At 54.9% G+C, this 24,881-nt stretch overlaps 11 protein-coding genes across 11 annotated transcripts; 8 read left to right on the forward strand and 3 right to left on the reverse strand.

Annotated features, from left to right (window-relative positions):
• Nucleotides 1-89: 89 nt before the first annotated feature.
• M409DRAFT_20572 (uncharacterized protein) lies at nt 90-1,001 on the forward strand (the record flags this gene model as incomplete). Its single annotated transcript, XM_033805456.1, has 4 exons — nt 90-295; nt 349-523; nt 590-939; nt 989-1,001. 4 exons carry the CDS (start codon nt 90-92, stop codon nt 999-1,001), a joined length of 744 nt encoding a protein of 247 aa, XP_033670237.1.
• A 2,394-nt stretch (nt 1,002-3,395) lies between these two features.
• M409DRAFT_20573 (uncharacterized protein) lies at nt 3,396-6,160 on the forward strand (the record flags this gene model as incomplete). The annotated part of the gene is made up of 3 exons (XM_033805457.1): nt 3,396-3,782; nt 3,836-6,078; nt 6,136-6,160. The coding sequence occupies 3 exons, from the start codon at nt 3,396-3,398 to the stop codon at nt 6,158-6,160; spliced, it is 2,655 nt and encodes an 884-aa protein (XP_033670238.1).
• A 954-nt stretch (nt 6,161-7,114) lies between these two features.
• Nucleotides 7,115-8,092, forward strand: M409DRAFT_36196 (uncharacterized protein; the record flags this gene model as incomplete). Its single annotated transcript, XM_033810516.1, has 1 exon — nt 7,115-8,092. The coding sequence occupies one exon, from the start codon at nt 7,115-7,117 to the stop codon at nt 8,090-8,092; it is 978 nt and encodes a 325-aa protein (XP_033670239.1).
• Nucleotides 8,093-8,916: 824 nt separating this feature from the next.
• On the reverse strand, nt 8,917-13,794 carry M409DRAFT_20575 (uncharacterized protein; the record flags this gene model as incomplete). Its single annotated transcript, XM_033805458.1, has 3 exons — nt 8,917-12,932; nt 13,482-13,706; nt 13,758-13,794. 3 exons carry the CDS (start codon nt 13,792-13,794, stop codon nt 8,917-8,919), a joined length of 4,278 nt encoding a protein of 1,425 aa, XP_033670240.1.
• A 259-nt stretch (nt 13,795-14,053) lies between these two features.
• M409DRAFT_20576 (uncharacterized protein) lies at nt 14,054-14,900 on the forward strand (the record flags this gene model as incomplete). The annotated part of the gene is made up of 2 exons (XM_033805459.1): nt 14,054-14,540; nt 14,596-14,900. The coding sequence occupies 2 exons, from the start codon at nt 14,054-14,056 to the stop codon at nt 14,898-14,900; spliced, it is 792 nt and encodes a 263-aa protein (XP_033670241.1).
• Nucleotides 14,901-15,490: 590 nt separating this feature from the next.
• M409DRAFT_52604 (uncharacterized protein) lies at nt 15,491-16,471 on the reverse strand (the record flags this gene model as incomplete). The annotated part of the gene is made up of 2 exons (XM_033812117.1): nt 15,491-16,191; nt 16,255-16,471. The coding sequence occupies 2 exons, from the start codon at nt 16,469-16,471 to the stop codon at nt 15,491-15,493; spliced, it is 918 nt and encodes a 305-aa protein (XP_033670242.1).
• Nucleotides 16,472-17,239: 768 nt separating this feature from the next.
• On the forward strand, nt 17,240-19,066 carry M409DRAFT_20578 (uncharacterized protein; the record flags this gene model as incomplete). Its single annotated transcript, XM_033805460.1, has 2 exons — nt 17,240-17,839; nt 17,891-19,066. 2 exons carry the CDS (start codon nt 17,240-17,242, stop codon nt 19,064-19,066), a joined length of 1,776 nt encoding a protein of 591 aa, XP_033670243.1.
• Nucleotides 19,067-19,468: 402 nt separating this feature from the next.
• M409DRAFT_20579 (uncharacterized protein) lies at nt 19,469-20,288 on the forward strand (the record flags this gene model as incomplete). Its single annotated transcript, XM_033805461.1, has 2 exons — nt 19,469-19,591; nt 19,650-20,288. 2 exons carry the CDS (start codon nt 19,469-19,471, stop codon nt 20,286-20,288), a joined length of 762 nt encoding a protein of 253 aa, XP_033670244.1.
• A 262-nt stretch (nt 20,289-20,550) lies between these two features.
• On the forward strand, nt 20,551-21,653 carry M409DRAFT_20580 (uncharacterized protein; the record flags this gene model as incomplete). The annotated part of the gene is made up of 2 exons (XM_033805462.1): nt 20,551-20,785; nt 20,848-21,653. 2 exons carry the CDS (start codon nt 20,551-20,553, stop codon nt 21,651-21,653), a joined length of 1,041 nt encoding a protein of 346 aa, XP_033670245.1.
• A 232-nt stretch (nt 21,654-21,885) lies between these two features.
• M409DRAFT_20581 (uncharacterized protein) lies at nt 21,886-23,028 on the forward strand (the record flags this gene model as incomplete). Its single annotated transcript, XM_033805463.1, has 3 exons — nt 21,886-21,938; nt 21,995-22,175; nt 22,243-23,028. 3 exons carry the CDS (start codon nt 21,886-21,888, stop codon nt 23,026-23,028), a joined length of 1,020 nt encoding a protein of 339 aa, XP_033670246.1.
• An 87-nt stretch (nt 23,029-23,115) lies between these two features.
• Nucleotides 23,116-24,064, reverse strand: M409DRAFT_52607 (uncharacterized protein; the record flags this gene model as incomplete). The annotated part of the gene is made up of 2 exons (XM_033812118.1): nt 23,116-23,524; nt 23,763-24,064. The coding sequence occupies 2 exons, from the start codon at nt 24,062-24,064 to the stop codon at nt 23,116-23,118; spliced, it is 711 nt and encodes a 236-aa protein (XP_033670247.1).
• Nucleotides 24,065-24,881: the final 817 nt, after the last annotated feature.

Genomic DNA, 24,881 nt, shown 5'->3' on the forward strand with positions numbered 1-24,881 from the left:
TGCCGTGGAAACGCCTGAGGTAAACATCCAACTTCCTCTCGAGACTTTGATCGCACAACCACACCATCACGATGCCAATTTCATCCAGAATGCCAGCACAAAAGAAGCCATCGTCATCAACGGCGAAGAAGACATCGTCGTCTACCGAGAAGAAATCCTCGTCCTCCACCGATAAGGCGCAAACGCATAAACTTTCGCTGAAGGGCAGCTCGAAACTGGTCACGGAATTCTTCGAGTACTCGATCAACACTATACTATTCCAGCGCGGCGTGTACCCATCGGAAGACTTCACGGTGTACGTAGAGATGATAGACGAGGGGAGCGCGATCTAGCTAACACTGAGTTCAGGGTCAAGAAGTATGGCTTGAACATGATGGTGTCGCTTGACGACCAAGTCAAAGCGTACATCAAGAAAATTATGAGCCAGCTTAGCAAGTGGATGCAAAAATCCAAGATCTCCAAGCTCGTCATTGTCGTCACCAGCAAGGAGACAGGAGAGCATGTCGAACGGTGGCAATTTGACGTAAGTGTTTGCTATGGAGCAAAGTGTGTGGTGCATCGTGAGCCTCAGAATGCTGACTCTTGAAAGGTCAACATCTTCAACGATGACGGCAACAAGAAGCGCGGCCACTCGTCTGGAGACAAGGAGAACTCAGCTCCAGACTCCAATGCCCAAGCTGCTCCAGAGTCAGAGAAAGCGGAATCAGAGATCCAGTCCGAGATCCAGGCACTGTTCCGACAGATCACTGCCTCGATCACTTTCCTGCCGATGCTTGATGGCAATCATACCTTCAACGTGTTGGTCTACGCGGATGCCGACAGCGAAGTGCCACTCGAGTGGGGCGACAGTGACGCAAAGGAGGTCAAGAATGCAGAGAAGGTGCAATTGAGAAGTTTCTCGACCAACTCGCATCGCATCGACACCGTGGTTCAGTACAGGTGAGTCGAGTCGATCAACTTCCAAGGCCTAGACTGACAACGCCAACAGATTAGCAGAGTGATCTCGAATGGAGTGCTAGGATGATTTCGTACTTTCGTCATTGCTTGTGGCGTTCAAGGCTGTGTGGGTATGGGGAACCTCGGGGATCAGTAGCTAGGAGTTTGGATGGAGAGAGACCGAACGGGTACTTGCTTGTGGCGCGAACCTGGGCAGTAAACGAGTGTTGCAACTACCACTCTTGGCTGACGATGAAGAAGCGAACGGTCAGTCCGAGTTATGCTTAGGACTCGTGTTGACCTCGCCAAAATGTCAACGAGACAGGCTATAGTTGTACGATGCTGAATCGGAGAAATTCTGTGTCACCGCCCTGTACGTGGCGTCCTGGCGTGTGTTGGACTCATGCGAGTGCTGTTTGGGGAACGCCTCGAATGTTTGACCCCAGCATATGTGGCTCTTGCTATGGTGGAGGCAAGGCGTACACTATGGCGGTTGGCTGCTGGTGGTTTCGCTTTCCGCAGCCGCGACACCGCAAGCCATGGTCTTCATGGCGTGGGAGGTTCAATGGCGTGGTTGGGAAATGTAGGATAGAGTCTTTCTGTCAAGCTGGTATGGTGATGTCCACCGTGTAGCGACGTGTAGCGGTTGTAGTCCCACGTCAGCAGCAAAAGTCGGTACGGCTTCCAGAAAAGCACGTTACCGACTGTTGCGGTGCCCGATCGTTGGGCCGGTTGATCTGAGACATGGCGTGGCAGAGCGTTCGAGCGCCCTGTTCACGTTGGAAGTTTGGTAGCACAAGATCACGGGCGAACGTGCCGGGATCATCGCAACTGCTCCTGGACCGCACCTCCTCCTGTCTTCCATCAACATCACCTCTACACATCGACCGGATGGCCCAGAATACCCGCAGCGAGTAATCGTCGCGCGAAGCGAACAGGCTCAAACAGAATCCTGCCCGTTCAAGGAGCAGAATGGAGCTAGGCCCGCCCAGTAGTGCTGAATCGAAGACAGCGCTCGACACACACTGCTGCAAGCACCCGCGTCTACAAATAGGGCTCTCGCCCGAGGACATCCTGGTAGAAATGTGAGAGAAATATTGTTCGATGCAGCTATCCGCCTGCTCGGCGGTGCTTCGATTGGCCGCGGCAGCTGCTTTGCTTGCTCGGTGTGTTAAAGGATTAGACTTTGGCCGTCAGAGCACAGTGGAAGCTCGAGGTCCACCGTGTCTTGCACCAGCGCTGCATGCCGCTGCGAGTGAAGGAGAACAGGACAAGCGCTGGATGCAGTCGACAGGCCCGGATGTCCTTCCAGACTGCCCTCGCAGCGCATCGCCGGTGCTGCTCCGCTGCGGTGGACTGCTGTCGCTGAGTTGCCGCTACACATGCAGCTGGGAACGCCTCTCACACAGCGCAAAACGTGGGCAATCCAGAGGGCGCCGCACCTTACGCATCTCGCTGCAGCCATCCGGCCACTCGAATTCTCGCCTCGCTGCCACTCCTGCGCTGACACTGATAACTGGCGGGGGCCATCGCCTCGTCGACTGATGCTCAGTTTCGCTCGCCTGTCTGGGCCTGCGTGGCGGACGGCTACACCTCACACCATGGCCGACCATGTCCTCACGACAACCTCGTCTCATATCGAGATTGTGCTATGGCCGTCGAACCGCGATGAACGTCGCGCCATCGACGACAGCGCTGTTGAATCGTCCCAACGCACGCTTGTTGCAAATCGGCCGTCTCGCCTTGCTTTCTCGGCGCCTGCCAGTCGTGGATTTCACCACCCGAGGACTGGCTTTTTCCATAGCTGGATCAATGCTTCCCAGGCCTTACGCTGTTTGGACGGGCCCATCCCGAAGCCGCCTAGCGCCTGTCGCAAAGAGTCAACGTTCCAGCTATCTTGGAAAGGTACAGCAAACCCTATCTCTGGCACGCGATTAGCGTTAGCGGCCGGGCGACCCAGAATGGCATCGCTTTGCCGTCCTTCGACCTCTGCCCGTGAGCGTGTTGCACACTCTGGGACGCCTTCTGGACTCCCGCCCAAACGCCTCAAACCTACTGCGCCGCTACAATGTTCGTGGCGTTCCAGAATCACAGGCTCTCTCACACGAGCTTGGAACTGGGGCCTGCCAGAGTTCAGCCCATCGATGCGTAGACGGACAGACGACCCAAGGCCGTGCTCATATACAGGTGATAGACGCCCAGCGTTTCTGTTTCCTTCCGAATCTCTTGCTGTACTCGTGCCTGACAAGACCTTTGTGTCTGCATCCTTTCGTTTCCAAGCGCGTGCAACGGGGCTCGCCTCGCTGTCACTGCCGTCTTTTCGCTCGCTCCATATTGTCAGGTCATTGAGGCAGCTCGCTTCAAGAGGCTCGCAGTATCAAGAATATCCCCCAGCCCAGAACACATAACCAAACTCACAACCCCTGGGGAAACACTTCGACTTCTCCAACACCGCCAAAATGGGCTTGCTTTCGTACATGAAGCCCAAGAAGGGCAAGAAGGAAGAGCCTGAACATGCTCAACCTGAGATGTCCGAGAAGGAAGAAGCTCCAGCAGGTACCGCTGCTACAACACCCGGCACTGCAACTCCAGGATGGTCTCGACCAGCCTCGCTCTACCCAGTGGGCGACTTCCGAAACTCTCAGGCCGACGACATCAATGAGATCAAGTGCGATGTCATGGTCAACTGGCTCTACCAACAGCAAATGGAGAGACTGTGGACTGCTGGTGGCATTGACGAGGGTGTGGTTTTGAAGAAGTCCCGAGGACAGTACACTTGCTGCCCCGGCGACATTATTGAGGAGCCCTACGGCTTCTACAGAGCCATTGAGACGCTGAACGTCCGAGTAAGTTGATGAATCTTCACATTGCGTCGTATCAGCACTGACTTCTAAACCAGGTTGCAATGACGGTCAACACCCGTGTGATCAAGCTCTTCCTCCACAACAACGAGCGCCCATACGTTCCTCTCAAGAACGGTCTCCGCCTTCAAGTCCTCCCTGACATCTCCTACCTCCCACGTTGCCAGAAGCATCAGTTCGCTGCATTCATTGCCGATCGTGGTCTCTTGGTCGTCTGGGACGATGAGCCTCGTCACCTACTCGACCGTGCACACAAGATTGAGAAGTCGCTCATGGAGATGATCTGGGACGACCAGAGTGAAGAGGGAGACGAAAAGAAAGAAGGCAGCGTTGCTGTCCAGGAGGTGTCAGACGATGACGACTTCGTTGAGCGCGGTGCCGTCGAACAACCCCGAAAAATCATCCTCTGGCAAGCCATCCTCTCTGGCCTCACCATGTGCCTTACCTTCTTCTGCATTGGTACCGGTTTCCAGAAGATCGCCATTGAGACTCTGGTCGACAAGAACTACATTCGATGCGCCTTCATCTTCGTCGTGCCCCTGCAGATGTGGCTGGCCCTGTTCTTCTTCCAGTCGATCGTCGGCAACCTCGCTCAGCTCATTGGACCCATCTCGCAAATGAACGAGAATACGAAGTTCTACTCCGGTCTCAAACCACGCCGCCTGCGAAGAGGCGCTGGCCAGCTCCCTCACGTCACCATTCAAATGCCAGTCTACAAGGAAGGTCTTCACGCTGTCATTGAGCCTACTGTTCGCTCTCTTAAGGCTGCCATCTCCACTTATGAAATGCAAGGTGGAACTGCCAACATCTTTGTCAACGACGATGGTATGCAGTTGATTTCTGAAGATGACGCCCGGGGTCGCCAAGATTTCTACGATGAGCACAACATCGGCTGGGTTGCTCGTCCCAAACACAACCCGAAGCCAGCTGAGGGCGAGGAGGTTTTCCAACGAAGAGGAAAGTTCAAGAAGGCCTCGAACATGAACTACGCTCTCTGGGTCAGCAACCGTGTCGAAGAAATGCTGGAGACGCTCGAGCGCCACCAGGGCTGGACTCAAGAGGACGAAGCACATGCCTACCGCGATGCTCTGGCCGCCGTCGTTGAGGCCGACGAAGGCCGTACCTGGGCTGATGGCAACATCCGTATGGGTGACTACATCCTTCTGATCGACTCTGACACTCGTGTGCCTACCGACTGCTTCCTCGACGCTGTGTCTGAAATGGAGCAATCCCCACAAGTCGCGATCATCCAGTACTCGTCCGGTGTCATGAACGTTACCGACTCCTTCTTCGAGCGTGGTATCACTTTCTTCACTCACCTCATTTACACCGCTATCAGATTCGCCGTGGCCAACGGTGACGTGGCCCCCTTCGTCGGCCACAACGCTGTCCTCCGCTGGTCTGCGGTGCAAGCCATCGGCTACGACTGCAAGCTCGACGAGCGCGAGAAGTTTTGGTCCGAGGACACGGTTTCCGAAGATTTCGACATGGCCCTCCGTCTCCAGACCGTTGGCTACGTCGTCCGTCTGGGCGGCTACACCGGCGACGGCTTCCAGGAAGGTGTCTCCCTCACCGTCTACGACGAATTGGCTCGATGGGAAAAGTACGCCTACGGCTGCTCAGAGCTCATCTTCCAGCCCTTCCGCTACTGGTTCACTCGTGGTCCCTTCACCAAACTCTTCCTACGCTTCCTCGGCTCCCGCATGCCCCTGCCTTCCAAGTTCACTATCATGGCCTACGTCGGTACCTACTTCGCTTTAGGCTCCGCCTGGCTCTTCACGCTGGCAAACTACTTCCTTATGGGCTGGTACAACGGTGCGCTGGACCACTACTATATGGACAGTTTCAAGATCTACTTCGCCATCATCATCATCTTCTCCGGGCTCGGCAACCTCGCCCTCGCAGTCTTGCGCTACCGCATCGGCGAAGGCACACTGTTCGGCTGCATAATTGAGAACTTCTCGTGGGTGCCGCTTCTCACCATCTTCCTCGGCGGTGTCTCCTTGCACGTCTCGCAAGCTATCCTCTCCCATCTCTGCAGCATCGACATGTCGTGGGGTGCCACGAGCAAGGAAGCCGAGAACACGACCTTCTTCAAGGAAATTCCCAAGGTGCTCAAGAACTTCAAGGGGACGTTCATTTTCTGTGCGTTCTGCACCGTCATGATGATTGCGTTGGCCGTGTTCGCGCCCGCGTTCTGGAAGATTGATACGTTTGTGGCGATTTACCCTCTGTGCTCGATTGTGGTGGGACATTTCGGACTGCCGGTGCTTCTTAACCCGTAAGTTTTGATACCCTCTTCCACTGATGAAAGATCGTATGCTAACTATCTGAGCAGGGGTCTGATGAGATTCACTTGGTAGAGTGTGGTCTATCTTCTCTTTTCTTTTGATGCTCGCTTTTGAATGACAAGAAGCGAATATAGAGGTCTTTACCATAATAGAGGGGACAACGGGTCAATGTGTCTGTACGATCTTATGGGTCTTGGGATTGAACGGATAGTACGATGATATGCGAATGACAAACACGACGCTCATTCACCAGCTTCATTTCATACCCGTTGACTTCATCACCTTTCACTCTACTCACTTGCTGTTGAGCGTACCCATGTTCCTGTCCTTACTCCCAAACCCACCCATTCGTCTGAACCTCTCTCTCCTCACCCTCAACGACTCATCTATTGACCGACGCTCCCTCGTTCTATCTCGACCTATTGATCGTCCCTGACGCATACACTTCGATAGTACCAAGCAAGCAGCACACTAAACACCCTTCAAAGTCTTCAACAAAAAATCCTCTCTTCTCACCAAGGGACCCATCTTCCTCGCTACCGAACAAGCCGAGGAGTCTGTGGAAGCTTACTACTACTGCAGGTCAGGCTTCAAAGTCTGGGCCCCGACCCAAGGTCTAACCTGCATGACCTCTCAAGCCTTCACCTCTTATTAGCCTTGTTTGCTTGTTACAAGTGCGCCGGCGTGTGCAGTAGTCAGAAAGCGTAATGGAGGAGAAAAGACGAGGTGAGAGTTTGGCGTGTAGTGGTGGCTTGCTCGGCGGGATTCGACCGCACGTGGTGGGGGGCGTTCTGGCTGGGCCCGCGCTTTCTTGGCTTTGCATGTGAGACCTGCAGCCAACCTTCACTCGTACAAAACTCTCGTGGTGAAGTTGTGGTTCAATTGGGAAGGTGCCTGATTACAATCCAGGACAGGACCTGATGATCTTGATCGACGATACTGTACATACATTCGGACGGACCGGTCGATCCCGCGAACAACAGCATCCGGCGACGGTGTGCCTGTTGATCTTCTCCTCCGGCGAGGATGGAAGAGCTCCAATCGCGGCACCGCAAAGAACTACGCGACTTGCAGAGCCGTGTGACGCAGAAGAAGAAGCAGGCGAGTAAGAAGACGCGCAAGGCGGTGAATGAGGAGTGTGAGCGGTTGGAGAGGGAGTTGAAGGAGAGGCAGGAATATGAGATTAGAGAGTTCAGTGGGGAGGTTGTTGGTGATGGTGATGATGGAGGGGAGGGAGTGAGTGGGAAGTTGGAGGAGTTGACGTTAAAGGTCGGTGGGGAGGAGGAAGCGCAAGAGAAGACGAATGGCACAGAAGAACCCCCATCATCACAACAAGACCACACAGAACAACAACCCAACGGAGGAGCCGCCAAAAAACGCAACCGCCAAAAAGACCGCCTCGCCCGCCGCGCCGCCGAACAAGAAGCCCTCGCGCAACAAGCCTCCCTCGAAGCGCAATCCCTCCCCGACCTCAAGTCCCTCGAACGCACGCGCATGCTCGCCAGCATGTCCGCGCACCACCTCTCCGAGATCGAAATCCGCGCTGACGGCCACTGCCTCTACTCCGCCGTCGCCGATCAGCTGAAATACCTCTCCATACCGATATCCACGACCACCACTACGACGACAGAATCGTCAGAGCCGAGTTATAAGATCATCCGCACGGCTGCGGCGGAGTATATCTCCTCGCATGCTGGAGATTTCGAGCCTTTCCTCGAAGAACCCCTCGAGACGTACGTGCACAAGATCCGCGATACGGCGGAATGGGGCGGACAGTTGGAGCTTTTGGCGCTCGCGAAAACGTATGGGGTGGAGGTTTGTGTTTTGCAGGATTATGGAAGGGTGGAGAGGATTGAAGGCGGGGATGGACAAGGGGGTGATGGCGAAGGGAAGAAGGAGCTCTGGCTAGGATACTATAAACATGGCTTTGGGTTGGGGGAGCATTATAATAGTTTGCGGAAGAAGAAGAAGAAGCAGAACCCTGAAAAGAAGGAGGGGGGTTGAAAGACCACAACCCAAGTGTGACGAGACACGAACTCGATACTGCACATAAATCAAAAGCAGAAGGGTGCGGTACAAAGACGGCTGAAGAGCATGCATGGGAGGGCGAGATCTCCCAGGGACTGACTAACGCTAAGTGCATGAATGAGTGTATTGCTGGTCGAAAAAAGACCGCACCGCAAAGCTTTCTCTGGCGAAAGACACACGTTCTGATTAGATGAGCATGAAGTTGAAGTAAGGGAATGTGTCTTGAGTTTAAAAGAGAGCTCAGGATGTCGTGGTACCCCATTTTCTCGAGACGAGGACGAGAGGTGGGATTAGAAGGGCTAGAGGAGATAGATGATAGATGATAATTCAGAACTGCAAAAGACCCCGTAAAAGGCAGAGACGGAATGGTCCCAACGAATGAAGGAGACGACGAAGAGACCTTTGAACTTTCAATTCAATTCAAAATCATCATTCAATTCATCCGGAATGCCTGCGTCACGTGTATCGATACAAAGACTTTGTTCATGCTTCTTTTGACTCGTTCCCATGTTCCCATGCCGAAACAAAAACACACGCACCCAAATGCTCCTCCAGTCCCTCCCTCACATCGATCATTTACGCCCCCAAACCAAGCAAAGAGACTTTTTGTCCAACAGAAACTCCAAAGCACCTACGCTTGCTAACAGTGTTTCCCTCCCTCCCAAAGCAAAAAGCAGAAAAAAGCAAAATTTCATTAACCTCCCATGCCCTTGTGGCGGAGGAAGCTCGAGCCATCAATCTTCACAACGCCATGCCATGCCATGCCCCATTCCCATCGTTGTCGCATACCCTGTCGTGTCTCATTCTGTTCGCAGACGCTTAGCCTCCGTCTCGGCGTCCTGCATCTCGACGTCTGCAGCGCTACGCTTGACACCGGCTGACACTGGACGAGGTTGTTCCCCTGATGGCGACGACTGCTTGCTTTGGTCTGCAGGAGGTGCAGGCTGAGATGCTGTTGGCGTCTGTTGTGGTAGGACCTCAGCGAGGACAGGGGTCGTCACGGCAGGCTGCTGCTCATTCTTTATGTCGAGTTGTGCACCGGATTTCTGCATGTCAGGCTGAACAGATGTTGACGCTGGCGCCACCATAGGCTGCTGCGCAGTACTCACGCCAAATTGCCCGTCGGGCCTTTGCAATGCAGGCTGAACAGGTGTTGGCGCCGTGGCTACTTGCGTCGCAGTAGGCTGCTGGGCACCATTGACGCCAGTTGGCCCATCGGACATTTGCACGTCAGGTTGGATAGGCGAAGGATGGATCGCCTGTTGGGGGCCTGGCTGTACGTTGGGGCCTGCAGGATTGACAGGTGGCATTTGAGCTGTCTGTGCTGCAGCGGCTGCATTCTGAGATGCCACACTGTTCTGCACACCTTGAGCCACGTTTGGCATGACGTGAGTCGGCGGTGCCATGTTAGGCGCCCCCTGATGGCCACTTTGCTGCTGCACTTGCTGTGGGACCTGTTGCGGGGCAGGATGTGGCTGCTGTGGAGGCATGGTTTGACCGTTGGTTTGGCCGCTCGCGACACCATTGTCACCCGGTCTCTGGCCTTCGACCTGACTCTGCCCCTGCCCGTTCGTTGCGCCATTCGACTCGGCCGATTGCGAGTTCGCTCCTATGCTACCCCGTGTATCGTGCCGGTCGAAGATAGCCTTGAGCGTCACCCAAGGCTCAGTCTGAAGAGCCTCTTCGCCAGGATAGTGCTCCTCCTTCTTCCCTTGGCCATGAAAGATGGCGGAGAAATAATCCACACCCTGGAAGAACTTCTTGCTTTCTGCGTCGTAGAGGGGCCCCTCCGGTGGGAAGCGTTCCATGTGGACATTCCGAAACTGCATGATGTCCGCTGTAATCGCTTGAACGGGGTTTGCAGGCGGGACGGGTTGTGGCATCGGTGCTGGCGGCGGCTGCATGTGAGCCTGAGGATTGACCGGCCTTCCATTCACCTGTGGCATGATCTGGTTGTAGCCAGCAGGGCCAGGATTGCCATGCGGTTGATACTGTCCTCCTTGGGATCCATACGGACTGCTGTACTGGCCTTGTCCGGGGTTGTAAACACCCTGGTTGTATCGAGGCGGGTATTGCTGTGGTGGATGCTGCCCATGCTGGTATGGAGGTGGCATGCCGGGAGGCATGGATCCATTCTGCATAGGCCCTTGAGGGTGACGCGGTGGAGGCGGTGTTTTCTTCTTCTTGGTGTTCTCCTCGCGAGGCGCATTGTAGTCGATTGCCCACAGCTGACCCTTGCCAACCTTGCCCACGGGCTTGAATCTCGAAAACTGACTCAAGTTGTGTCTGATGCTGCTCTGCCAGCCGTTGGTGGTGACACTGTACTTGTAGTATGGCCAACGCTTCTGGAACTTGTCATAGATCGTCTGCAAGTCTGCCTGGCCGACCGCCTGCAAAATCTCGTCCAGGAGGTAAAAGTAGGATGCCTGGGGTTTCTTTAGCTCTTCTTCGGTGAATTCCTCCGCCGGCTTCATCGGCGATGGCGATCTCAATGGTCGTCTGGTGAGTCCCGATGGTCCCGCCAGTCCCGCTGCAGGATCAGCACTTTGAGAGGTGTGCGAATCTCCTGGCTGAGTCTGGCCTCCAACGCCATCTTGAGGCTGATCTGCAGCTTCAATGCTCTCCACTGCATCAGGCACGCCCTCGGGCCGTAGCTTGTTTCCCTTGGCTGCCGCATCCTTGGCCTTTTGTTCTTCACGAACCTCTGCAAGGATGGCGTTGAACTCTGGTACTGTCAAGCCACGACGCTCGTATTCTTTCTGGCGGCGCATGACAGCTCTCTCGTCACGCTTGGATAGAAAACCATTCTTAGGCGGGCGTCCTGGACCTTTTCGCTTCTCTGGCATTTCGTTCGGCGCAAGACCCTCTAGTATCGAGCCGGGCAGGATGTTAGCAGGCCGGGAGCCATTCTGCTCTAGCGTTTTGGCTACAGCTTCAGGACCGAATCTAGCAGCAGCGGCTTCCAAGGCTTCCTTTTCCTTGCCTTTATCGGCCGGCTTTGCTGAATCGGGCTGTTCAGACGCTTTGGCCTCGATAGCCTTCGACTTGCCGCTTGCTTTCGCAGGAGGCTCCTTGCCCTTACCCTTACCCTTACCCTTGCCTTTGTCCTTGCCTGCACTTGGTTCTTTCGCAGGGGCTTTGGGTGCTTTCAGTTTCAGCTTGATGGGTTTCTGTGTTTTGCGCTCCGGCTCCTCGGCATCCTCGTCGTCGACATCGACCTCTGAGCTCTTGGAGAGGGGTCGTTCGGGAGTAGAGTCCGCATCGGTAGCCGCTTCGTCTAGCTCATCGACTTCCTCGTCCGAGTCGACTGATTCGAAATTGTCGAGTTGGATTGGGAGTCTGAATACTATTCGTAGAGTCGAGATGAAAATCTCGGTGCCACTTTCCAGTGGAATATCTTTGTCGCCTTTCCTGTACAGCTGGTCGCCGACATATGCATTATTTCCCACAACATGCAAGACCCAGCGGAGGTTCTCGGGGTCGTAGCTGAAGATAAGGTGCTCGCGTGAGATCTGCTTGATGTCGTCTGGATTCGCAGTGTGGACTGGTAGTTGTGCCCAGTTCTCTCCATCGTCGGTGGCTGCCGATCCAGTGTAGGCTTCACCGTCCCGTGCAGACATTGTTATTGTGTCGAACTGATGCAGGTCGTTGGGGGCAATGGAAGTGGCAGACGAGGAGCTGGGCTTTATGCGACGGCGCTCCCGTCTTCGAAAGCGTTCCGCGTCGTCATCTGATGGAGGGTAGTAGGCGACAGGACCGCCTTGCTCGCTGTAGTGGCTCAGCAAGCCACGGGCAGGACGTCCTTCGAGGGCATCGCCATCGCCGGATCCAGACGACGGATAAGGAGCCACATCGTCGCCGGTCTGAGACGGCTGACTGGGCTCTTGAGCATAGTCATTCAGAGCTTGTTGTGTGTGCCGTTCCTGTATCTCTCGCCGTCTGGCCTCACGCTTCTCCATCTTCTTCTCGGCTTGAGCGCGTCGCTGGTAGTTTTCATCCCGAACGATGACAAGGTTGGGATGCTTCAACACGTGGTAGCTGTCGGCGAAGGACAGCATGGCATACCCGCTCTCCTGCAGCTGTTCGCTAGTGAGTGGTCCTGGCTGAGCTTCAAGGACACTGTCCAAGGCGACCGAGGTTGCATCATGTTCGAGGCTGTTGGGCACAGGCGTCGCAGGCTCGTGGTCGTGGGAGGAGGTGGTGAAGAGGGTAGGATGGTCGAGGGGCAGATCGTTGGCGCCCACAGGATCGAGCTCTGGAGGGAAAGGTTGATCGAACAGGTTGTCCTCCGTGCTGCGGAGGTTGCTGGGGACGCCATGGTCGGTGACATGGGCCGGCGTGCCCAAGTCGGAAGGCATCACGTGGAGATTTGGGGAGTGGTGGCGGTGTTGGAGGGGTGTCTCATGAAGGCCGGCGCTTTCCATCGTTTGTGGTAGTAGAGGCGGGCCGGCTTCATAATTCTGAATGCTCGTCTTCAGGCGGAGGAGGCTCAGCTTCGCCGCGGTGTACGCTCGAGAGACCAGACGCGGGGGAGTTCGGTTGACTGGGCCCTTGAACTTGGGTTGGAAGTGGCCACCGAACAGGCGCTGAAGCTGGGAGGGCCAAAGAACGCCGACCGGGGTGGGCGAGAGCGTAGGGACAGGAGCGGCGCCAATAGCAAAGCCGCCGTTGGGTCGGGGTTCGAGGTGGACGATGGCGGCGTCGCGGGCGAGGTTGAGGTGAGGTAGGGGTTGCTCGGTGGGGATGGCCCTGCCGTCGGTGGCAGAGATGGAGGGGGAGGGGTGGTGGTGGTGGATGTTCTTGTTCGCATCTGGATCTGCAGCGACGTTAGCCTCTGGTCGGTGAAGGAATGCTGCATGCCTTCATATGATCCCGCAGGAAGGCGGCGCCGCTAGCAGGGATGACTGGCGGCAAATTAATTGGCCTGACTAAGGCTGGCAGTCCAAGATCCGTGGTCTCTTTTCATTCACGTCTGATTATTTCCACGACCATTGGATATCCCGGGCAAAAAGACAGGTGACGAATCTCACACTGAAGAATTATATGCAAAATGCGTCCGAAAGTGGCGATATAAGAAGGTGAATAGGAGCATGCTCCTCCTACTCCCTTGATGCCCTGGAGAAGCGCTTCGCGGTCGGATCGTTCACCCTGCGACTTTCGGCCATTCGTCTCGTCCAAATTCGACCTCACGTCTCCCCGAAGCCAGCAATGGCTACACCAACGGCGACGATTCTGGTCTGCTTGAACCTGGGATCGATCCGGGGATACTCCAGTCATTCGGTCGAGGGTGGTCTTCAAACCTGAGGGATTGACGGCGCGGTCCCGCGGCTTTTAACAGTAGAAGAGATAGCTGAAATGTACGTACCAGCAATCTCACTTCCCTTCTGCTGCCCGATCTCGAGGAATGCAACACTTGGCTGGCCTCGCAAGACTACCTTGATCTGCTTTCGCCTCTCTTCTTGTTGGCGATAGGCCTGAACCACTTCGAAAACTGGTCCGAGGTCAGGCAGTTCTTCTTGTTCGAGCGCAGCAGCACTGCGTGCGGCCTCGTTGAGGCTCTCGTCTGCGTGTCTAAATCCTGGTGGAGGTACTGTGATCATCTGGTCAGCGTTGGAGATGTTCTCGAGCAGAGAGGACTCACCTAATGGAAGGGCAGGGTCCCGGTAAAGGACGCACATCGCGGCCTACTCCGCTTGGCCAATATCCTCACAAAGAAGAGAATCTTCACTATGTGAGGGAGACGGTCGATCAAGGGATATTCGATATCGTGCGTTCGTGGGCTGACTGCTTCAGTGATCTCAGGGTGGGAAAGGAAAGCGCACAGCAGCCCAAGAGCGAAAATATTTTGAAGGTCGACTGCAGAGCGAAGGCGGAAGAGGGAGCAAGCTATCCTCATCTGTCGGTCGCCCTCCTACCTCCAACATCGATCCCATTACCATGGCACCGAAGGCAAAGGCGAGGAGGCCAAAAGCAGACTCAGCCGCCGCAACACCCAGCGACCAGGCGCGCAAAGGAAATTCTACATCCCTCAATTGGCCGAGCATGGAGCCCGTGATGGTCGCGGGCGACTTGGCTCTTGATACTCTGCTGGCGGACCAGATATTGACCGTCAAGCTCTGGACAGTCGCCCTATGCAAATCATACAGGACATTTTTAGCGACGCTGCCTCTGGTAACAACGCCGGGAAGGCCCAAGCGCGGCGAAGCTACCAGGGTCAACGACCGCTTTCACGTGGACGACGAGGATTTTGCGGCCAAGCTGTGGAGTCAGACTGCGTTGCAAGCGCTTATCACGAATCCCGTAATCAATGGCGTTCAACTTGGAGACGCCGACAAGAGAAATCTCTGGGGCGGCGACGTACTTGGCCTCAACAGCAACATACGCATATACAGGTACAGCAAGGGCCAATTTTTCGATCAGCACTGTGAGCAATACTCGCATCGCAGTATTCCGCTTCTACTGACACGTTGACGTGCCAGATGATGACTCCAACAACGTCTCCTTCCCATCGTCGTCTTCGCCTAATGCACAGCCTGCGAAGACGACATGGACGCTCCTGCTTTACCTTTCGTCTCCCGCGACTGGCTGCCAGGGAGGCGCGACGATTTTTCACCCCGAGCCGAGTAGTAAGCGACAAGCCGCGCCAGACCCGATCGTTGCCGAGCTGGAAGTCGGGCTAGCGCTGCTACATAGACATGGGAAGGAGTGCTTACTTCACGAGGGCCAGGAGGTCACAGATGGTGAAAAGTGGGTCATCAGGACAGATTTGTGCGTGAAGCGCTAGATTAGGATGAGAACCGCGAGGAGGTTCGTTCGAAATCCGTGATTCCTGCCGGCAGGGCGACACATGAACTTGGACGCGCAGTTGGACCTTCGACAGAGCAGCAGTCACAACATCTCCACTCGAGGAGGATCGACCAGCACCTTCGCGCTCTCGCGGTGAGCAGAACGATGCAATTCAGTATTGGGAGGCGGCTGGACCCTGACTTTACAATTTTTGAAGTCGATTCAGGACCAAAAAGGCCAATGCCAAGAAACCAAACACAGCGACTGCAAATGCGCTGACGAGCTCTTCCGCGATGCGAGATGCGGCATTCCATCTCCGACAGGCCACAGATGAGAGCACAACAATCAATGAACGAGAATTCATCACGAGAATGTCGGGCCCGTCTGGGTCTGAGGACTAGCGAAAACGAGGCATTGGTGTCTGATTCGGGCGACGCTTTTATCACCTCTCCTAACAGCTTCGAAGCATACGATGCGCCTTGCGATCACAGGAGGAATCGTCGTCTATAATAAAGCAGCTAAATCGGAACGGGCAGAAAGCTGGAAATTTGTACGGAGCTCTATTGACACCCCTAACATTAGGTACACTCAAACTGCAAGGCACAACGCAAATATACCCAGACACAGGCCCAATACCGAAATTCGTCTGTGCTCCATTGATTTTGAAGCAGATCCCTCAGATGCGGGCGCCGACGAACTCGCTGCGGGCGACGATGTGCTTTCTGCTTGGTTCCCACCGGCACTTGCTTGAGTCTGTGTGAAAGCGACTCGTGAAGATGCTGGAGTCGAAGAGGTTAGGCTTGGGCGCCCGTTGCTCGACGAGGAGGCCGCGATTGTAGGCTCGCTGCTACTCCTGTCGAGAGAAGAGGAGGACAACGTTGGCGACGACGACAATGCAGCAGACTCTTCGCTCGAAACTGAATCCGAACCCGCCGCACTCGACGTCTCGACCGCCGCGCCCGTCTCCTCCGCCTCCGTCTCATCAACTGTCGTAGCCAAAACCTCCACCACCGGCGTCGGCGTGCTCGCGACATCCTGACACCCGAAATTGCTAAATATCGCTCCCGCGATATCATACGTATACTTGACGCAGCTCGGGAACAGGCTCTCTGAACATCTCTGAATCGCCGTGTTGCGTTGACAAGCCGCATCGCAAGGGGCAGTAGAGTCGAGACAAGAGGTGAAGTATCCGCAGCCTGTGAGTTCGCTTCCGGTGCAGCAGCCGAACGCTGAAGAGGGGACGTCAAAGTTGCAGTATTCGGTTTGGGCGGTGCAGGAGAGGATTTGTGCTGGGAAATTGGCATGTCAGGTAGGCATTCTGAGGCTGCAAGGAGAGGAGAAAGAGCACGTACAAACGTTTCCGTTGACGAAACCGCAGAGAGGCGACAGGTCTGAATCTTGTCTGCGGAAGAGATCGAGTTTCGGGGCTGAGGTGGGTTTGGGTGTCCAACCGGCGATGTCGAAGGCGTCCTTTGCATGGAGCGTTCGTGCTGGCAGTTGTGGCAAGCCGCTCGCAGAAGCTTTGGGAGAGGAGAACAGAGCGATGAGGATGGCGAAGATGGAGAACATCTTGAAAAGATTGCAAGCTCGGAGGACAAGAAACATCGTAAGAGCAGCGATTGAGATTCTGGAGTCTGAACGAACAGATCTGGGTGTGATTTGAAAATGCAGGCAGAGCCAGCTATCTCAGGTATGTATCCTCGCCATCCATGCGCGCAGCGACGAAATGTTTCGCTTACGCTACGCACTTCTCGACAGAGTCGCATGCACGCACAAGACAATGCACCACACGGGTCACAGCGGTGTGGCATGACATATTGTCACGGCGTTGTAATTGTGAGTAGTAACTCTCGCGCGTAAGCAAAGTGCGGCCGAGAGCCGCATGCGTGCGAAAATGCCTTTGCGTTTACGGGCCGGGGGTTGATCAGCTATTCCCAGCCCAAACCAACTCCAATTCTCTGCATCACCACATGAATTGTTTGGCGTGGAGGATGTTGCTGCGGCGTGTGTCTGGTTGCTATAAGGCTGAAATGTGGCTTACGAATGGCATGCTAACGTGAGCTGAACCTTAAATCGTGACTTCCGCTTTGGGAAGGTACTTTGGCTTGGCGGGTTGGGTCTCGAAGGGGTTGTACCAAGACCATGTAAGAAGAGCATGAATGTCGACGGTCTCGCCGATGGGTCTATTGGTCTTGGCGGAAAGCAGATGCAATGGCTCCTAAGCAACGTTTCTCGTAAGTCAGCTGCAGAATGGCCTTGGGAAGAGATATAGACGCTGGGATCCAATGTCAACCCCTAGCTCACGAACCTCACATCCCACCTCCTACAATCCTCACGATGCCTGCGAAATCCTCCATCGCCGCCCAACAATACTCCCAAACAACCAAACACAACAAACATGCCTGGCGAGGTGGCATCCTCCGTCGCTTCCCCTGGATCGGGATCCTCGCCCTCCTAGGCGCCCTAGCCTGCATCTTAGCAGCCATTGCAGTCCTCGCCTACTCTGACGGAAAGCCCATATCCAGCTGGAAATACTCACCCTCAGTCTACGTCTCCATCGCCTACACCATCGCCAACGTCCTCCTGCAGGACGCCCTCGGCCGCGGCGTCGTCGTCGCATGGTGGACGACGGCCATCCGCGACGGCACGACGATTCGCGATCTGCACAATACCTGGGACTACGGACATAGCGCCCTCGCGGCTGTGCGGAGCGGTCGTCATTTCAACTTCGTGGCTTTCGCGGCTTTGTTCCTCGCTATCACGCCGATCAATGGGCCGCTGTTGCAGAGGTCGGGTGAGGTCGAGGTGAGAAGGACGGAGAGCAGGGCGAATGTTACGGTTAGGGCGGCGAGGGAGATTGATTTCCCGACGGGGTATATGTCTGGACGGTTGAGGGTTGTGCCGTTGTTGAGCGAGGCGTTTACGCCGGTTTTCCAGGTTAGATTTCTCTTCGAATGAGGATGTTGAGTGTAGGCTGACGTGGAGCAGGCGCATCAGGCTGGACAGAGTATTGCGGCGAATCATACTGGTTGTGCTGGTGACGGGGTTTGTTCGGGCCATCTTGCTGCTGCTGGGCTGGCTGTCAACTGTTCGACGTATACTGTTCCTTACAATGTTGTCCCTGACGAGGGATGCAACTCGGTCACTGGCAGCAGTCAGCAGTGCATCGACGCCCAAGCTGGATTCATCATGTTCAGATCGAACATCTCCTGGTTCTACGACAAGCCCGGACAACTGAACTTGGACGTCCAGTACAAAGATCAATCGGCTTGTACAGGCGAAATGATGATCCAGAACTGTACCCTGCGGGCAGCCACTGTCCAATACCCCGTCATCATCGACGGCAACAGCTCCACCATCACCCTTGACCCCAAGTCGTCCATCTTCGACGACGTCGTCGAATCCCTCGGCAACTACAAAGACCCCGGCATCCAAGGCCCCACCCAACTCGGGGGTTACGCTCACGCCTTGAGCGACATCTTCTACGGCGTCTCCCACATCCGCTGGGCGGGCGCAGTCGGCTACGAAGTTCTCTCCACAGGCCCCTCAGGAACCCGCTTCGCCAACCTCACAGAAGCACAAAAACAACAAAACGGCCTCACCCAAGGCCTCTGCAACATCTTCTTCAACGACCCCGTGCCCGACCTCCTCCAACAAGCCCGCGAGCTCATGTTCCGCACCGCCCTCACAGCCTCCTCCAAGCCCACCACCCACCTCCAAACCCTCGAGCTCAACCAGGTCCGCACCGCCGGCGTCTACCAATCCAACTACGCCTACCTCGGCGCCGCCGCCGCCGTGTCCCTCCTCGCCGTCCTCATCGTCCTAGCCACCTTCAACCAGTTCTGGCTGCTCGGCCGCAAAGTCTCCATGAGTCCTGTGGAGATTGCTAAGGCGTTTGATGCGCCGTTGCTCGCGCAGGAGCATCCTAATGCGGAGGTGGAGGAGATGGTTAAGGATGCTGGGGGAAAGAAGGTGCAGTATGGGGTTGCGCAGGTGGGTGGTGGTGGTGGGGTGATACACGTGCCGGGTGGTGGGCCGCCGGTGTATTTTGAGGGAGGGAATTTGAAGGGGGTGGCGGGGGCGCAGGTTAGGGGTGTTAGTCCTGATCTTGGGGTGTTGACGATGGGGGATCCGGGGCAGGTGCAGGCTTTGATTTCGAGGTAGGATAGGGGGGTAAAGGCGTGATGGTTGGAGTTTAGGTCTGGTGATACCTTGCGGTGGCTTTGAATACTGTGTGTACTTTGGCTGTTCTCAAGAGTTCTACATGTCCGTACTTGAATGCATTCTGGACCTCATGTACCTATGGTGCGATGTGGATCCTGGTAGTCGTATAGTCATTGACCGGAGCCTTGGAACAGTAGTTCACTATGGGTTTCCTCTTGCATCTAGATATATTTTGTAGACAATAAAGATTTGGAAAGAAGTTGAGTTGGGAGGTGAAGTCACCGCTAGAGCACGTCCGTGCGGCGTGTCTTCGACGTCAGCACATTTCCATTGGACTGCAATCCATCTTCTGCTTCCTTCGAGTATCAAGAATACACATCGTGCCATTCATTATATCAAACCATGGCGACGAGGTTGGCACCGGCGAGGTCTGCGTTGTCTTTTCAGAGTCTTCGTCTCATTGCACGGACTTCACCTTCGACGCTGAGGAGAGCTCTCTCCACGCTGCCGAACAATGAGCATATCGTAAGTAGTTAACCCACGAGTCCACGAGAAATAGTATATCAATTGACTGGGTATATAGTACGTCCACAAACAACCAGACTCGAGACAATCCCTCCTTTCATACCTCTCCAACACGCCTCCCATCGCCTCACTCGCAATCGGGACCACGACCGACATACCTCCCACACCCGAATCGTTCACGGAGAACCACGAGTTTTTGAACATCCTGCATTGGGTGATCAAAGAGCATGCAGTCAATGATCCAGACGTCCAATCCCAAGCTCAGGTCTACGCCTCTCAGGCAGGCTCGGCACTGGGCAGTGGAGGAGTCTTTTTCCCGCAGCAAAAGCAAGCGAACATGAAACGGCGAGATCGCAGCACCAGACAGTTCGGAGGCGGAGGTGGTTCGGGTGGTGATGGTGCCGGTGGAGCGAGCTCACAAGGCGGCATCGGCGGTGCGGGACGAGGAGGCTATATCCATGTGAGCGATCAGAGGAATCCTCCTGACTATGGACGAGTCGCGTGGCCGGAGGATATCTTTGGGAGTCTGGAGATCGATGGGAAGGGCGCTTTCGTGGATGGGAATGGACGGTATCAGGCGAGTAATACGTATCGGGTGGTGACGAGGGAGGGGATACTGGGGTTGAGCTCCTATTTGAGGACGAAGTTGGTCGAGAGGTTGAAAGAGCTGGATGCGCAGGCGAGGAACAATGGGTGAAGAGACGCAATCATCATGTACAAATTTCATGTGAGAATCGAGAGCACATCGAACGACTGCCATCAGTCTTGGAGTCATTGGTATATATCTCCACTTCCTTGGGTCCACTGACACTCTGCGTAATCCAAACTTACCAAGCGGATGGTATCTTCAACCCGCTCACTTCCACACCACTGCGGCTCGAAGTCCATCCAGACGCCGTCGAGACACCTCGCAACCTCACGACGCCTTGTCGGCCTGGCAGGCTATGATACGAATCTCCATGCCACCACACGTCAGAAGAACTCTGGATGAATGGGCGGCTGAAGACAACGAGGAGCCGCCTCCCGACGCATACGACAAGCACCAAGATTTGGTCCCGCCTCACTTTTCGCCCACGCCTGATCTCACCAATGTCGGCAAGGTCTACTCCAACTATGGCAACCGCCATCAGAAGAGCAGGTGGAAGCCGATCTCGCTGGAAGCTAAGAATTCGGCTCAGCGGATCTATCGCAACTGTGAGTGATGGCGAGACTGTCGGGTTGTGACGATTGTTGTTGTACTGATATCTTGCTTTCAGATGGCATCACGTACAACGTACGGTACAAGGCCGGCTTGTACATTGCAGGTTCCGAGACCGAGATGGAAGACAAGCATCGCGATCGCATGATGGTTCTGGTGTTTGAGCTGAATGGAGCGGAGCTGGGACGGTGGAAGGATATTCATGCCGACGCTATGGAGTTGCTGGACCACCTCCATCTATCAGGAGAGCACGGTGTCTGCGTGAGATACTACCGACGGTGGGAGCGTAGTTTTCCCAGGTCTGAGAGCAGCGTCTCCCAGACTCAGCGAACGACTACGTCGAATGAACGAGGTGATATCGATTATCGCCGTGGTGAAATGATCGATATCGGCCGGCCTCGAGATCTGCAACGGGGAGCTCACCTAGAGTGGCGAGATCCTCTTGAGAGCAATCATGAGACTGGGGAGCCCGACTTCACGACACTCGACGCATCAAGAGCAGCCTCATCGCTCATGCGAGACGAGGAAGCACCAAGACATCCTCTAACATACCCATCACGACATCATGGACGTTCCTCAAACTCACAAGGCCCAACGGACACCTCCGCTGCGCCAAGTGCATACTCTGCACCCACCTCCAACGAAGACGTCGACCTTGATTTCGGTCGTAGAGTCCAGAGGAATGTGGAAGCCTACAATCGCCTGCTCAGTCCGCCGCGACGCGGGCAAGAGCAGGCGGATCTTTATTATGAGTCTGAAAGCGAGACTGAGTCGAGCGAGGAGAGTGTCGTGGGTAGCGATGAGGTGGAAGACGAGGCGCCTTTGCGAAGAGAGCTGCCGGTGCCGGCTATTGAGTTTCGATGAGCGATCGAAAGGAGATCGAATCAAGATTTGCGGTTGTAGTGCAGAAATTTACGTGCTACTAGAAAATAGCCTGTGGTCCATACCTACAAAATATGGCCATTTTCGACCACGACTTGTTGCAGTCCGACGTCTTGCCCAACTTCTCACATGCACCTTCTCTTTGTCCCCAGCAAGCATTGACTCTTCCCCCTGTTTATCTTTCTTCACTATGACGTTCTCCTCAAGATAGAAAATGAATAGAGCTAGATTCAGCCACCCAGACGTTCGAAAGCTTGCGGTTACGACGTAAGTCCAGCAAGATTACTGCACCCGTGACGCGGTCTAATAGGAGACACCGACAGATCTGCTATTCTTCTCGCCCTTGTCATATCCTGGTTTCTTCTTGGTGGCACTCTATCGTCCAATTCACCAGAGATGGGGAGTACCGATCCGTCGACGTACAAGGCGAAGTACAAGTATGAGACTGTGAAGGGCTTCTTTCTCCAAGACGATCCGAAGACGGATTGGAATGGGTTCGAATACGTACGTCCCCAATATCTCTCCTTCACCAGCCGGTAGTTCAAAGTCCTCGGAGATTGACAGTTTCCAGACCAAGCACAACTTCGGCCTGATCCCCCGTTCCTATCCCACAGACTCCGATCCTTCAGCACCGCTTTGGGAGCGCTTCGGCCGGTATATCCAACACCTGCAAACTTCGGCACCCGCGGGAACATCCTACAAATTACTTTACTTCGGCCGCCACGGCGAGGGCTATCACAACGTCGCGGAAGCGAAATACGGAACTAAGGACTGGGACGATTACTGGTCGAAGCTCGAGGGCGATGGCGAGCTCTTCTGGTCCGATGCTCATTTAACGGACAAGGGCAAGGAGCAGGCTCTGGAAGCTCACGCGTTTATTGGCGAGCAGCTTGCGTGGGCGAAAATGCCGGCGTCGCAGAGTTACTATGTCAGTTCGATGTACAGGTGTCTTCAGACGGCGAATCTTACGTTCTCCGGGTTGAAGCTCCCGGATGAGGCGCCTTTTGATCCTTTGATCAAGGAGCTTTTGAGGGAGGTTCTGGGTGAACATACCTGCGATCGGAGGAGTACGAAGTCGTATATCCACGAGCATTTTCCGACGTGGAGAATTGAGGAGGGATTGACAGAGCAGGATGAGTTATGGAAGGCGGATCATCGCGAGACGCATGACGAGCATGATGTCAGGACGACGGAGTTCCTTGATGATGTCTTCTCACATAATCAGAATGTGTATGTCTCGTTGACCACGCATTCTGGTGCCATTGCGAGTCATCTCCGGGTCCTGGGCCATCAGGAGTTTCGTCTGGTCACTGGCGGGATGATACCGGTGCTGGTGAAAGCGACGAAGAAAGAATAGATTACGATACCCAAGACCTCAACGCCGTTGACATTTTTTTCCAATCTGTTCGTCGACACTCTTAAACCCTCTTCCTCCCAAGAGGCACTACTCATTTGCCTTCGCCGTCGCCTCCTTCTCGTCCGCCGTCTTCTTATAAAACTCCCTTCCCCTCTCCTCAAAAGCCTCCATCTTCACCGGATCCCGCAAAATCTCCCTCTGATGCGGCTCAGGCACATGTCTCCCCTTCTCCACCCCTTCCCTCTTAAACATCCTCTCCTCCCACTCCTTCAAAGCCGGAAACTCATCCAACGGGCTGACGGGATGGTGTTCGCCGCCCAAAGACCATCTCGCCAGTGTGACCCAGGGCCAGGTGGCGATGTCGGCGATGGTGCACTTGTTTCCGACGAGGTAGTCTGTCCCGGCGTCGTGGAGGTGTTTGTCTAGGACTCCATAGAGACGGCGCGTTTCGTCTTGGTACCGCTGGATGGCGTAGGGGCTGTGTTCGGTGCAGTATCTGAAGAAGTGGTTTGCTTGGCCTCTGTCATGAACCCAAGAATGTCAGCCATAGCTCTCCGCACCTCTTGAGCCATTGTCGATCTATTCTCATTCACCACTTACTGCACTGTAATTCGCAAACCACCAATCATTGATCAGTCCAGTATATATCTCACGGCGACAGGAAACGTTCAAAAGTCGTACTCGGTCCCACCCCAGCATTCAAAAAGAACAACCACGAATTCATCTCCACCTACTCCCGACTCCCCCTCGGATACGAAATCCTATACTCCGTATCGTACCTCTCCACGAGGTACTGCATGATGCTTCCGCTCTCGAAAACTCGAATCTCCTTGCCGTCGTCGTCCGGGTGCGTGTCGGTGATGGCCGGGATGCGGCCGTTGGGGTTGATGTCCAGGAACCAGGGGGATTTCTGCTCTTGCGTGTGCGGGTTGATGTTGTAGACGTTGTATTGGAGGTCCAGCTCGGCGAGGGTGACGGAGATTTTGATGCCGTTGGGGGTTTGGCGCGTGTAGAGCGTGATTGTTGGGGAGGACATGGTGGTTGTGGTGTGGAAACGAAATTTTGAGGAATGAAAGAAACGATGAGGATCGCGTTCTCGAGGAAAGGTCTTGTTGGTTAGGTAGGAAGTCTTTCTGTATATATGACTTACCTTTCGTGCTCAATGGCTTGATCATGCGTGGCCGAATTAGTCAATTTGGGGGGTTTGGGGGTCAGCTTGCCAACAGGGCTTCCTTAGTCGCACATCTTGGAGGACTTGAACGCCATGGCAAGCCCAGTGCTTTTGTATCATCGTTTCTGCATTCAGTCTCGAGGAAGGCCCGGTGTTTTGATTGCTGTCCGAAATAATAGTCAGATCACGGCCTTCTTCCGGCCGACTCATCCGTTCTCGAGCCGCAACGTTTTGATCGATTTCCGAGCTACCAAGTACCCGAATCGTTTGGTGGCAGCGAGATAGGTCACGAATGCAACTGAATGGCGCGTTCGTTCATCGCTTGCTAGGGAGATTGAGAGATTTATTATTATCGTCGAGCGAGGTCTTGGGGAAGGGTTGCCAAGACAACGGCAGCAATGGCATGGATCTCGGCGCTCGCAGAAAGAGCCTCTTTTTCAACCCGACGTGCATCTCTCGATCGGGATGCTGCATTGAGGCATTTTCATCCGGCAGACACCCGTTATCACACGAGGTGTGAGCAGGGAAAGAGGAACATTGGGCCACTGGCCTCCGTGCTCACCGTGCGAGGCGACGTCAGGTCTGTAATCTTTCACCTCTAGAGAGTTCAGATGTTGCCGTTCGGCCCGACTGGCCCGGTGCACCGCAAGCCACGCCAAAGCTCAGCTTCACGCCCAGCCTT

This window comes from Zasmidium cellare (assembly GCF_010093935.1).
Source record: "Zasmidium cellare ATCC 36951 unplaced genomic scaffold M409scaffold_10, whole genome shotgun sequence".
In the NCBI taxonomy this organism is placed as follows: domain Eukaryota; kingdom Fungi; phylum Ascomycota; class Dothideomycetes; order Mycosphaerellales; family Mycosphaerellaceae; genus Zasmidium; species Zasmidium cellare.